Source organism: Octodon degus, unplaced genomic scaffold (assembly GCF_000260255.1).
Source record: "Octodon degus isolate 3935 unplaced genomic scaffold, OctDeg1.0 scaffold00057, whole genome shotgun sequence".
Taxonomy (NCBI): Eukaryota; Metazoa; Chordata; class Mammalia; order Rodentia; family Octodontidae; genus Octodon; species Octodon degus.
Window position 1 is genome coordinate 1,880,660 of NW_004524633.1, and position 13,465 is coordinate 1,894,124.

At 55.3% G+C, this 13,465-nt stretch overlaps 2 protein-coding genes across 2 annotated transcripts in view; both read left to right on the forward strand.

Moving 5' to 3' along the window:
* Patj (PATJ, crumbs cell polarity complex component) overlaps positions 1-9,711 on the forward strand; it is a 203,310-nt gene extending 193,599 nt beyond the window's left edge. The window contains exons 35-36 of the mRNA XM_023718315.1: positions 5,882-5,965; positions 9,514-9,711. Of these exons, the coding sequence (XP_023574083.1) occupies positions 5,882-5,965; positions 9,514-9,711 (282 nt within the window). The remainder of the gene's footprint in view (positions 1-5,881; positions 5,966-9,513) is intronic.
* A 375-nt stretch (positions 9,712-10,086) lies between these two features.
* The window catches only part of LOC111817411 (inaD-like protein), a 17,316-nt gene continuing 13,937 nt past the window's right edge, over positions 10,087-13,465 (forward strand). The window contains exons 1-3 of the mRNA XM_023718301.1: positions 10,087-10,143; positions 10,906-11,053; positions 11,665-11,751. Of these exons, the coding sequence (XP_023574069.1) occupies positions 10,112-10,143; positions 10,906-11,053; positions 11,665-11,751 (267 nt within the window). The 5' untranslated portion in view covers positions 10,087-10,111. The remainder of the gene's footprint in view (positions 10,144-10,905; positions 11,054-11,664; positions 11,752-13,465) is intronic.

Genomic DNA, 13,465 nt, shown 5'->3' on the forward strand with positions numbered 1-13,465 from the left:
GCTCCATTTCTAGTAAAACTGAAAACTTTTGCAATTGCTCAGCTATGTAGCTTGTTCTTGATTCTGGGGTAGACCTAGCTAATGGTGCCCGTGTTGCAGCCTGAATTTCGGGCTGCCTTGAAATTGCCTCCCTAAATTAATTATTTCACCACCTTTAATCTCAGTCTCCTGTAAAGTCTTAGGACATGGGCAAAAGGGAGACAGATTTCCTTACAGGGCTTAACACACATGGTCTGGAGTCCAATGTGAATGGGCTCCTTCTTCGCAGCTGAACCCCAAGCCTGGTCTTTACCCCCACCTGTGAATCAGCATTCTGGTCTATTCCTGCACACTGTTCCAAAGGTTCCAGAAACATCTAAGGACAGCCACAGCCACATTTGTCGGGCACCAAAGTCAGCCCTGGTCACTTAAGCCAGGGACAGATTACCAAGTGCCTGTAGTGTAAAGGAAGAGAGGGCTTTTGGTTCACAGTTTCAGTCTATGTTTGGCTGACTCTGAGGGAGAAAGAGGGTGGCAGAGAAAAAGGCAGGGGAGGGAGAGGAGGGGAGGACAGAGGAGAGGGGAAAAGAGGAGCAGCCGCAGACCTTCCTTGAGGGTCTCTGCTGCTCCCTTCCCCAGTGTCCTCTTCCAGCCTGGAGCAGCACCTCTCTGTCCCCCTCTTAAGTCTAACAGTGGCAGTCCGCGTAAATGTGCACCACAGGCCCACAGTGTCCCAGAGCCTCTGCTCTTCCATCACCCAAGAAACAAGGCGTTCTGGGTAAAAGATGGCTCGGTAGAGTGACCAGGGCTAACTCGGGCCCAACAGATGTGGCAGATGGCTGTGCGCACAGAGAGCTGACGACCATCGCAGTCTGATTTCTAGTTCCTTATTACTCTCACAAGTGGAAAAACAAACGTTGTGATGTAAGGGGCTGAATACGTTTGGGGGCAAAATATAAAGAAAGGGAACAACAGGCCTGTGTGGGAGAAGTCACTTGCCACGCTGCTGGGACCAAACACCTGACGCCCATGGCTTCAGGAGGAGGTTCACTTGGGCTTATGTTGCAGAGGTGTCAGCCCCAACAGGGTCTATGGCTAGAGCCGGTAAGGGGCTCACTAGGCCCGACCAGGGGGAGCTGGAAGGGAGGTGACGTGTCCAGGCCGCGCCCAGGCAGTGGCCACCTCCTCTGACCAGACGCCGCTGGCCACCTGCAGGTCAGCTATGAGCCCATAATCTAGTCACCCATGAGAAGGCCCACCAGTGGTGGCCTGATGCTTCAGGGGATGCCTATCAGCCAGAACAGAAAGAAGAGAAGAGAAGAGGGGCGGGAGGGGAGAGAAGAGGAGGAGAGGGAGCTCAGAGCTGGGCACGCGGTGCGTGCCTGGGCCACCTGGTGAGACCGCGTCTCCCACTGAGCAGAAGGGCTGGACGTTGGCTCAGCAAATGTCCTCAGTCCCAGAACTACGGGAAAATACAAAGGGGAAGTGACTTGGGCGCCCCCAGGGGCACAGTGAGGCACACATTTCGCATTATTTCAAGAGGAATTCAAAGGGGCCCTGGGGCTGAGTGTGCTGCCCAAGGCCGAGCCGCTCCTGGGCGTGGATGATGGCGCGCCTTAGCTTTGCTCCTGGGAATGAGGAACATCTACGAATAGTGCTCTTTCTAGATGCCGTGACCGTGCAGATGCTCTCCCTGTGTGCTGACATCTCACAAACCTCCTAGAGCCCGGAATTCCTGGGGTTCCTCCTGCTGTGTGAGCCTGTTCACCAGGGAGCAAGGCCTCAGGGCTGCGGGGGCTGCACTTTGTGAGTGGCTGTGCTTATTATGGTGTTTGGGAAGGTGTTGTTGTTGTTGTTGTTGTTTTGGCAGAACTGGGGATTGAACTCAGGCCCTTGCGCTTGCCAGGGAAGCGCTTATTCCACTGAGCCATCTCCCCAGCCCTGGGAAGTTTTTAAATATAAACCCTCCTGGTTCTGGACTCTCTTTGTGGAAGAAAAACAGACTAGCACACTAGCTTTGTCTGTATACTTTGGAATTAGACCATTGTGAGAAGGTCAGTGGGCTGTTGGGACACAGTGTAAAATGTGTATGTTCTTAATGAGAAGGCCTAGGAACCTCGGGTTTAGGAGCATTGTCGTTTCATTCCAAGTTCCCTTTTTTTTTTTTTTTTTTTTTTTTTGGTGGAACCAGGGATTGAACTCAGGTACTTGCGCTTGCCAGGGAAGCGCTTATTCCACTGAGCTATCTCCCTGGCCCCTAGGTCATATATTTTTATACAAAACATCTCATTACCTTAGCTTTATTTTTTATTTATTTATTTATTTATTTATTTTGGTACAGTCAATTGAACTCAGAACCTCGTACTTGCCAAGCAAGTGCTTAAGCCACTGAGCTATCTCCCCAGCCCCATCTTAGCTTTATTTTAAAAAACCGAAGCGGAGGAGTCACACTGACAGAATGCTCACCAACAGCACCTCTGCGTTTCCTGTGCTCGGGTCCCAGAGAGTCTGGCCATGAGCAGAAGCCTGTGCGACTCTAAGTCATTAAGGGCCAGGTGGGGCCAGCGAGACGGCTCGGCGGAGTAAGCACCTGCTTAGGCAATCACCGGGACTGGGCTCGACCCCCACACCACATGCTGTGCCAGCCCCACCCCGGGCACACTGAGCCAGCCACCGAGACCGGCCGTGGTGGCACATTCCTGTAATCCCAGTGCTAGGGAGGCTGAGAACAGGAGGATCACTGCGAGTCTGAGCTGCACAGTGAGGCCCTGTAACAACCAAGTACATTAAAAAAAAAAAAAAAAAAAAAAAGACCAGGTGGAGCTATGAAGACCTACAAAATATAATGTGAATATTATCATTTTCTTTTCTTTTTTTTTTTTTTTTGGAACCAGGGATTGAACTCAGATCCTTGCACTTGCCAGGGAAGTGCTTATTCTATTGAGCCATCTCCCCAGCCCATCATTTTCTTAAAGAAGTCATATTGGGGGCCTGGCCCTAGCTCAGTTCTTTAAGTGGCTGCTTTCACAAAGCTGTCAGCCTCAGGTTGCTGTAGTTTGATCCCCACAGCACTCCAGCCCGCCAAAAGTGCCCTGAAGGCATTCAAGGAGAAAAAAAAAAAATCCTTATAAAAGGGGCTGGTGAGATGGCTCAGTGGTCTAAAGCACCTACTTAGAACAACCTAAGCTAAGCAAAAGCACAGCGACCGCGGTTCAATCCCCAGCACCACATGCCAGCCAGCCCCGCCCCCTGGTGGGCTGAGCAGGCCACACACACACACACACACACACACACAAAATAAATAAATTAATTAATTAAAGAACTCATATTTCAGCATGGAAAGTGCACACATATTGATGAGCCTCGATCCTTGCTGAGTCAGACTTGGCGAGGAACTTCGTTTTCAGGCATACACATTTTGGAGCTTCAAAGGGAAGGCTGTTCACGGCCTTGAGGCACCATCATGTGTTCACAGTGACCCCCACACTAGCTGTTTTGTTGCTGTGCTTTTCACTTGGTCTGGTTACCTGTAGACTCCAGGAGTTTGTGCTCCTAGGGCTTGCGCTCCGGAGTGGGTTACATAGTCAACTGCGTAAAAGCGCGTGTGCACACGCACATAGTGCACGCACACAGTGCGTTTGACCGTTCTGTGCTCACTGCTCCGCAGCCCCTCCCTGATCCGCGGCGACCCGCCTGTGGACGCATAGGAATCCCAGCGGGCTGGATGCTGAACATTTGCTTCTCTTTCTAAAGGTGCGCGTTAAGATGTACAGGCTCTCTGCGGCTTTTGTAGCAGTCGTGTTGCAAATGGCTGACGTCTGTGTTCTCCGCTTTTTCTGAATCAAGGCTGAGAAATATGATTTGTTTGTGAGCAGAACAGAGCCCCGCGCTTTGCCGTTTGTGGTTTCCATGTTGCTTGCGCCCCAGTGCTCTGCGAAGCATCATCGCGCAGCCTGTGAAGGAGGCAGCAGAGGTGGCGTGGAGCTGACCGCCCAGGGCGACCGGAGCCACAGAGGCCACGGGGTGCAGCGGCCGAGTGTTGGCATTCCAGATGGGGAGGGGACAGCGCGGAGGAGAGCGCAGCAGCACCACACGGTGCCCCGAGGAGCAGCACTTCCTGGAGCCCGTGTGCGCTGCTGCAGTTTCCTTCAGAGGAAAATCTTCACTATTTCTTTTTCTTGTGGGCGGTTCTTAGTAGGAGGGGGTTTCCCGGAAAAGACATGGCACCCTCTCTAAGATCATTGATAAATGTTTCCCACTTTTTTTCCAGTTCCAGCGATCAAACTCAGGACCTCATGCTGGTCAGCAGGCTCTAAAGCCATCTCCCTGGCCCGCTTTCCACTCTAAATGCAGAACTGAGTGTGACACCTGTCCCTTAGTCTTTTCTGGGGAGCCCTGCGCCCTGCCTGCCGGCTGCCTGGACGTGCTGCCTGCGGACTCTCAGCCTCTGGCCTAGTCCACCCCGATTGTGGCTCCAAGGCCACTCTTTCTAGCTCGCGGCTTCTTCCTAGCAGGATTTACGAAACCTAGGAGGCAGCAGACGGAAGAGGCCTTGGCCTTCGAGCACTTGGACCCTTCCTGTCTTCACAATTAATGTGTGAGGTATCTTAAGAACCCGTGACAGGCGTCAATACTGACTGTTTCTAGACAGGGAGATTGAGAGGCGTGGAGACAGATGCGAGAGCTGTCCAGTGAGTACTGCATTCATTTTAAAAGAAATACTTGGGGGCTGGTGAGATGGCTCAGTGGTCTAAAACACCTACTTAGAACAAGCTTAGCAAAGCACAGGGACCCGGTTCAATCCCCCAGCCCCACATGCCAGCCAGCCCGCCCCCTGGTGGGCTGAGCTGGCCACACACACACACACATAAATAAAATAAAATTATAAATAAATAAATAAATTTTAAAAATTTAAAAAAAAATAAAAAGAAATACTTAGCCACGCATGAACATTGCTGTATTCCCAGCACTCAGAAGGCTGAGGCAGAGAGATTACACAGTGAGTTTAAGGGCGGCGTGGGCTATAGAATGAGCTCCAGGCTGACCTACATAGCAAGGCCTTATCTCAAAAACTATAACAAAGTAAAAACAGGGAATAATAAAATTAAATAAATGCACTTAAAAATATTTGAAACCCTCGAACAACAGGATGGAAGCCAGGCCTGGTAGTGCATGCCTGCGATCCCAGCAGTCAGGAGGCTGAGGCAGAGCGTCATAAGTTCAGGCCAACCTGGGCTGCACGGCAAGACGCTAGCCACACACACACACGCGCGCGCGCACACACACACACTGCTCTTGCACGCCATCTACATTGCTGCCCACTGTGGGCTGACTGAGGTGTGATGTTTTGGGCATGGGTGGGAGGCAGAGGCTGTGAGCAGAAGACCCCACCTTTGAAGTGGGCTCGGCCATCTCAAGTAGGAAAAACCCAGCAGTTGAGAGATGCTGCGCAGCCTGGCCTGGGTCTCACCCTGGCACCACGAGATGCCCTCCCCATGCCCACGGGAAGCTGCAGCCCTGTGCCTGCTGGGAGCATAGGTGCCTCACGTGACTGCCCATCAGAAACTGAGCGATGATGGAGTCGGTTTAAGGTCATTCATTCCAAGGGGTACAGTCCCTGGTCCCAAGCTTTGCCCACCTCCAGCTGCACCCAGACCCACAGCGGGCCATACGTGGGCGCCATGCATAAAGCACCGTGTCCACATGGTGTGCCATGGCTCACCTCCAGGGTCATAGAGCCTGTGCTGAGGAATGCGGCTGACACTTCAGGGACCCTTGCCACTCCCTGGACACCCACAATTCATCTCCCAGGCGAACAGACTACAGGGGCCGCAGCTGCATCTGGCCGCTCACCCAGGGGCGCTCCTGCTTGTCTGAAACAATCTGAGGCTGTGTTTTGCAGGGCGCTATCGTCATCCATGAGGTGTATGAAGAAGGCGCAGCAGCCAGAGATGGAAGACTTTGGGCCGGAGACCAGATCCTAGAGGTACATGCTGGGAGTTTTATTCTGTAGCAGGGACTGTGCTTCTTTTGCTGGCCGCTCCCCAGGGTTAGTGTTGCTGTCTCCCCACCAGCCTGTACCTTGCTGGTTTCTTTCTCACTTAACAAAAATGCACCACACAACGTTTATAATTGACTTGGTTGGGGGGATTGGTGGTGGTGGGGTGGTGGTGGTGGTGGTGGTGGTGTGTGTGTGTGTGTGTGTGTGGGTGTGGGTGTGGTGGTGTTTTTTGGGGTTTTTTTGTGTTTTTTTGTTGTTGTTTTGTTGTTGTTGTTTTTTTTTTTTCAGTACTGGGAGTTGAACTCAGGGCCTTGCACTTGCCAGGCAGGCACTTATGCCACCAAACTATCTCCCTGGCTCTTTGTTCTGTTTTTCTGAGACAGGGTCTCACTATGTAGCTCAACCTTGAACTCACCGTACAGCCCAAACTGGCCTCAAACTCGAGGCAGTCCTCCTACCTCAGCCTCCTGGGTACAGTACTGACAAGTATGGGCCATCACGCCTGCCTCTAACTTTTATAACTGTTATAAATTATTGCAATTTATGGTTCTATTGCTTTGATTCCCAACAGCACTGTATAATATTGCAAATAGATTTTCTTGCACCTCCATAATACCTTACTAACTTCCCTCCTAAAAACATGCATGTGTAGACACACACAAACATACACTCTGACACTCTGAAGATTTTCCTTGCAGCATAAATAATATTTTCTTAATCTGACAAAGCCTTTTATTAAGTGCAGTCTTTGCTGCCACTGTTTTCGAGTTGTTGCGGACGCAATGTCTGCTCTTGGGGGTTCACTGCTGGGGTGCACCTCAGCAGCAGAGCACTCATCTGCATAGACAAAGCCCTGGGTTAGACACCCAACACTGCAAGATTTTTAAAAAACAGAACTGTTTGGCAAAACTGTGAAAGCCTTTCGAAAGAACCAAGGTGGGCAGTGTGGGCACCAAGGGCCTGGAAGCCCAGGGGTGTCTCAGCAGTTAGCAGTTCACGGGTAGTGGCGTGGTGGGTGACATCACAAGTTTCACTCCCCGGGGCCGCAGTGGCTCCATTGGCCCCTCAGCACGAGAGCAGAGGCATCATGAGGGGCAGGAAAGCTAGACAAGAAGGGGTTAAGGGAGAGGCCAGCTGACTGCAAATTAAACCCAGGCGAGTTACAGGGCTCCACAAGCCTCAGCACACCGCCCAGTTCAGGACACTGTTCGCGCCAAATACCCGGCTCCAGGGAGCTGGCTTGCTGCCTGCGCACAGAACAGCTTCTTAGGATGCCAGGCACACAGCTTATTCTACTGAGCTCTCTCTCCAGCGCCCTCTTCCTGGCTTTCTAATCAGCTTTTATTACTGTTTGCTTTTTTTTTTTTTTTTTACCATTTGTTAGCATTCAAATGAGCCCAGTGGCTTCAAGCTGCCAGGACCCTAGCCCCCCAAAACTTAAAATTCTCCCTGGCTCTTCTGCTGAAGAATCTGGCCTTCACCGTGACAGGATGGTTTGGGAGCTTTTCCCTCCCAAGAGCGCTGTAGCAGCCAAGCACTCAGCATCAGTGACGGGAGCTGCTCGACCTGTTTTGGGCAGCAGCCTTTCCTCGTGTCTGCCTGCTGACCAACATCCACAGTTTATCAAGGTGGACAGTTGGGGAGAAGCTCAGGTTCCTCTTTAAGTGGTAATGCCTTATATCAACCTTCCCAAAGTCACCTGGGTGACCTTTGTCAAAGTTGACCCTGTGGTGATGCATGCCACCAGCTTCAGCCCGGCCTCCGGGGTGCTTCCGGTGCTTGCCGAGGCGGCCTTGGCTGTGGCCCCCATGGCTCTGAAGCTTCCAGGTCTTCCTTAGTCTGGATGACAGGTCAGTGACCGAGATGAAAGAGCATTGTTGGTTTTTTAAATGGATAGTTCCACTGTAAAACGGTACAGATATAAACACGCTTGCTAGCCGGAGCCCATAAACCATCCTGCAGTGCCACGCTGGGCTCCGCACACTGATACTGCTCTGGTCAAGTCGCAGACCACCAGATCGGCTCCCAAAGGCCGAGCCACATGTGCTCTCAGTGTGCAGCGCAGATTCTTTGACTTCAGGGTGCATGGGGTCTCTTGTGTGGCTCCCCACGGGCTGGACCCCCCTCGCGCTGCCCCTGCCACCTGCACCCCTGGGGCTCGCACAAGTGCCAAGCGGAAGTGGCCATCTCCCACCCAGGCAAGGGCCCCTTCTCCCAGCCACCCCTGCGGCTGGCGTCTTCTGTGACACACTCTGTGTTCCAAGGGGCGCCCAGGGGACACATTCACCACTGCTCAGAGCCCCAGCACTCTGTGAGGGATGTGTCCACACGGTCTTGGGCCCCTGGAACCCTAACGAGAGTGCTTCTGTCATGAGGCTGCTTTCTTGGAAGCCCTCCTTAAGCCCGCGGCCACTCTTCTTGCTGGCCTGAGTCCAGTGACGCAGTGGCCTTGCGTGCTGTCTGTCAGAACATGGGGAAGTGACTGACTCCAGCGCACCCTGGCCGCACTCTCTCTCTGTCCCATTAGCTGGCTCTGGGACACAGTGATGGGCTCAGTGACTGAGCCAGCACCTGTGCGTTGCGAACACAACTGTCCCTCGCTCTGAGCCTAACGTGTTTGGCTGGACCTGGGCGCTGGTCCTTGTGATGCAGGCTTCCCTCTGGTTGCCCCACTCCCATTCCCCAGGGGCTCCACAGGTCCTGTCCCCCAGGAGGCTGGCACCAGACCCATGACTCAGCCCCTGTTGGATGGTCAGGCCATGGGCAGTAGCCAAGGAGACCCCCGGAACCCGTCCACTTCCAGCCCTGGGTCTCTGAACCACACCGGTGCCTGGCACTCTCAGGGCAGACAGAGCCCTGAGCTGGGGGGACAGACAGAGGGCCTGGCACATGGGTAGACGCAGCCTGCTGGCTGCAGGACCTTGGCCAGGTTGCTTAACCTCCTCCTGTCTCAGTTTGCTCATCTGCAAGTGGTAGTGAGAAGAATGGGTTCCAGAGAGCTAGTGGGGCAGGCGGGGTGGCCACAAATGCCCTGCATGCTTAAGGTGCTTTTATTACAGTAAGAGGCACAGCGCCACGAGCCCCTCACAGTCCCCCTTCCTTCCCACCCCATCCAACGCACTGTGCCAGTGCGCCGGGACGCGTGTGCTGCTGCAGGGGTTGAGTTGTAAGGGTCCACCAAGTCTGGCGCACAGCATGGCAGAGCTGCTTAGGCTGAAGTCCAGAGAAAAGGAAGCAGGGTTACAGGACACCCAAGCCCGAGGCAGAGGTGGCTCCCACAGCGCAGAGCCCGGGACTCTGCACAGAGGGCCAGGTCCCAGCTGCGCCCAGCCGGGACTTGGGAGCTGTGGCACTACCACCTGGCCACGTCAGAGCCGGGGGGCAGCCGAGCCTTCAGTGCCTCCCTTAGGGTCCTCCTCCTCCACGGTAGACCCCGCAGCCCATGTGAGACACCCGTGCCGTGCTGTGGGCCGCATCGGCGCTCTGCGGGGCTGTCCAGGTGCCCAGGCTGCTGACTCGGCACCCTCTTACAGGTGAATGGCGCGGACCTGCGGAGCTGCAGCCATGAGGAGGCCATTGTGGCGCTACGGCAGACCCCGCCCAAGGTGCGGCTGGTGGTGTTCCGGGATGAGGCCCATTACCGGGACGAGGACAACCTGGAGGTCTTCCCAGTGGACCTGCACAAGAAGGCCGGCCGTGGGCTGGGCCTGAGCATCGTGGGGAAGCGGTAAGGACAGTGCCAGCCCCGAGGGGTCATCTCTCTGTACCCACTCTCGGGTCCTGGGAGTGGTCAGGCGCTGGGTCCTGGCTCAGGCCTACACGCCCTGGTGAGGGAGTGCACAGGGCAGTCAGATTCGTGCATGAGGCTGGGAGAGCCCTCTCTCTACACCAGGTAAAACTATGTTCACACACAGATGAGGAAAAAATGGCCTCATCAGGGTGGAGTTGAAGAAAGCTGTCCCAGAAATAACAGCTCAAAAAGAATTCCAGGGCCAGCCGGGAATATAGCTCAGTGGTACAAGCACCTGCCTGGCAAATGCAAGGTCCTGAGTTTGATTCCCAGTACCAGAAAAAAGAAAAAGAAAAGAAACTTCACCCTCAGCCCTGCAGAAATACAAACCTACGGCCTTCATGGGAAGATGGTCGTGCTTGAGACCACGCTGGTGAGTGAAGTATGTCAGACTCATCAGCTTAAATGCCCTCAGCTCCCCTTACATGAGGACCAATTCCGTGACTTGGAAATTGTCTTAAAGATATGCTGACAGATGTTTAATGGCCACTGTACCACAGCCAGAGTGGAAATACGCTATACCCCATCATAGGTCACTGCTGAGTGAAATCCACGGAATGGCACTCAGCCATGAAAAGGAGGGCGCTCCAGCCGCTGCTAAAGGTCAGCTGGAGCTGGGAGTAGCTCAGGGTGGCACGCTTGCATGAGAACGAAGCCAGGCAAGACTGAGGGGTCGCTTGCTGAGGCTGTTGAGTGAAAGCAGTGGGACTGCAGAGAACAGAGCCGAGGAGGAGGTGGGGGTGGCCCCGTCGCACGCGCGGAGTCCGTGGGTACATGTCCTCGAGTCCTTTCATGCACTGAGGGACAGATGACAGGGCCTCCATGGGAAGCAGACCAGGGAGTGGGAGCCTATGCAGGCGCCACTTTCTAACCTCTTGAATTTAGACAAGTTCTTCCATCCAATAAGTGTAATTAAGCCCTAAAAATGGGGCCGGGGAGATGGCTCAGTAGAATAAGTGCTTGCCTGGCAAGCCCAAGGGCCTGAGTTCAATTCCCAGTTCCACCAAAAAAATAAAATAAACCCTAAAAATGAAAAAGGCGGGAAAAGCATGAGGAGACTAGTCTTAGATTTGATGTGACCACCCATGCTGGCCTTCCCCATGGGAAAAAGTGCCTTACGTAACTCGTCCCACAGGCGCGGGAGCGGGGTGTTCATCTCTGACATCGTGAAGGGTGGAGCCGCAGAGCTGGACGGGAGGCTGACCCAGGGCGACCAAATCCTGGCCGTGAACGGGCAGGACGTGCGGGGTGCCTCCCAGGAGACGGTGGCCGCCCTCCTCAAGGTGAGTCCCTGCGCCACGCTGCCCGCAGAGCTGCCCCGGTCTCCCGGAGGAGTCGCGGCGGAGTGGATTCAGCTCCTGCCAAGCTGTGTGAATTCCTCAAACCCAGTGTTTCCCACGTAGAAGCCTTCCCGCCTACTGGGCCAGCTCCTCCGGTGCTCAAGGGGAGACCAGAGGCCTCGGCCCTCTTGGAGCTGCGCTCCCAGGGTTTCCCTGCCAGTGCAGGCCCGAGTCTTCTCGCTGCCGCAACCCCCTTCCACTCAGGGACAGCCAGGGTGTGGCTCTGGGCAAAGACACCACGTGGGCTTTGTTCAGCTTCTTGGTGAGGTCATCATCAGGCCCCGGGGGCTGCGCGCTCATAGGTCTCCGTGTTCCATGTTTCTGTCCCTCCCTCACGTTCCTTCATGACCACGCTCATCGGAGGAGAAGGGAAGGAAAGAGCGGGATGAGGCCCACCTGACTTACAGTGGCGCAACCCTTGCCCTGGGTGGAGGCTGCTGGGTGGACCCCCGCGCCCTTCCTGCCTGCGTGGGGCTGCAGAGGCTGGAGGCGGCCATGGGGCCGGGTGGGGACAAACACTGCTCCCCGACACACGCTTTTTCTTGTCTCCCCAGTGTGCACAGGGCCTCGTGCAGCTGGAGATCGGGAGGCTCCGAGCCTGTGCCTGGACCTCTTCAAGGAACACGTCAAAGCACAGCCAGGTTGTCGGCAGCGCCCCAGAAGGGGTCCCCCCCGTAGGCTGACCACCAGGAAAAAAGGGGGCCTGGGGCCCCGCCCAGGCTGGACAGCTCAGGGTATCTGTGTGTCTGTAGTAAAAACAGAAGTGGGTGGAAGCGCAGAGCCCCTCGCTGGCCTCTGCCTCGCCGCCTGCGCTCTTAGACACGGCCGGCTGTGCCACACGCACACACAGCTGTTTGAGAGAGAGGCGATGCGGCACCATGGCTGCCTGGCCTCATTAGCACAGTAGCACTCTGTGCGTCCACTGAATGTGGCGTAGTTACTGCACAAGTGGCCAGCTGGGCAGTCCCTGGCTGCTCCTCCGACTGGGAGCTGGGTCTCCCAAGGGAGAGGCTCAGGGGAACACTTTGTGGTGAGCAGACATTTCACCTTTATCCTGTGGCTGACTCTTAAAATATCCCACCGGAGCCTTCCAGCTCCATGGCGGACACCATCAAGATGGTGTGGGCTTCTGCCCGGCACGGCTTGGCACAAAAGGCAGCTACGGGAGCTCGTGTGCCCCTTGTCTCTGAGCAGGTGTGCACAGGCCTCTGTTGTGAGGTTAAAAATGTGGCTTTCGGCCTCTCGAGGGCTCCCAGCCCACGATGCTCTAGGCTGGTGGCCTCGCTGCTGTGTGTGCTGGAGCGGAGAGGTCTTGTGGTCCAGGCCAGATAGCAGCAGCCAGGCCCAGTCAGCACCCCGTGAACCGAGGAGCCTCCTTTCTTGCTTTTTCTGTTTCTGGGGTCTGTAGTGGGCGGCAAAGGCACCTGCCAGGCACAGTGCCACCCCGGGACCCAGGAGGAGGAGCGGCCGGGCAGGGGTCCCTGGCAGGTTTCTTCCTCAGTGGAACCTGGCCCAGGGCTTCAGTGAGCCACAGTGTGCCCGAGGGAGCCGTCCTGAGAAGGAGCCTGCTCTTTAGGCCACCACGAAGGCCCCTGAGGAGGTGACAGCCCCCTGGAGGCTGGCAAGGGCTTGCTGCAGGCAGAGGGCAGTGGCCAGGCACAGGGCCAAGAGGGTCCGTGGTTTCCAGAGAACCCTTGGAGTACAGCTGAGGAGGCAGGAGTGCCGGGCTCTGCTTCCTCAGCGCCCTCCTGGGTGACACTCACACCAGTCGGACTCAGAGCTCTGGCCCTAGGAGTTGCACTGGGACGGTGGGACTCGGCAGCCAGCACTGCCCACAAGTGGGGTGGAGCAGGCCAGGACCATCCTCCCCCTCCTGCATGGGGCCTTTCTTTCTGGTGGTAGAAGTCTGGCCCTGTTTTATTTATCTTCTATTTTTTGGTATGTGAAATCAAACTCAGGACCTTGTGCTCGCTAGGCGGGCACTTGCTGCTGAGCGGCACCCCCAACCTGGCTCTGTGTTCAAAAGTAAATATATCTTACCATCAGCCTGTCCTTAGCTCTGGCTGAAGCCCAAGAGCAGTGACCCTGAAGGCTGAGGGGAGAAGGCCTGCCCCACTCCAGAAGGCCGCGCCCTTGGGAGGTGAAGCCCTTGACCTTTACAGTGCCGGTGAAGAAGGGAGGGCTCTGTCCCCTCACCCCGCCGCATCCAGGCCATCCAGTGGCAGGTGCCAGGGGCATGGATCCCCTCCTGGTCCGAGTGAGACCAGAGACACAGGCGGCCCTTGAGGGCTCTGACTGGACTCAGAGTGACTCGCTGGGGTCAGCCTTGGGCTACCTACTTTTTTTTTTTTTTTT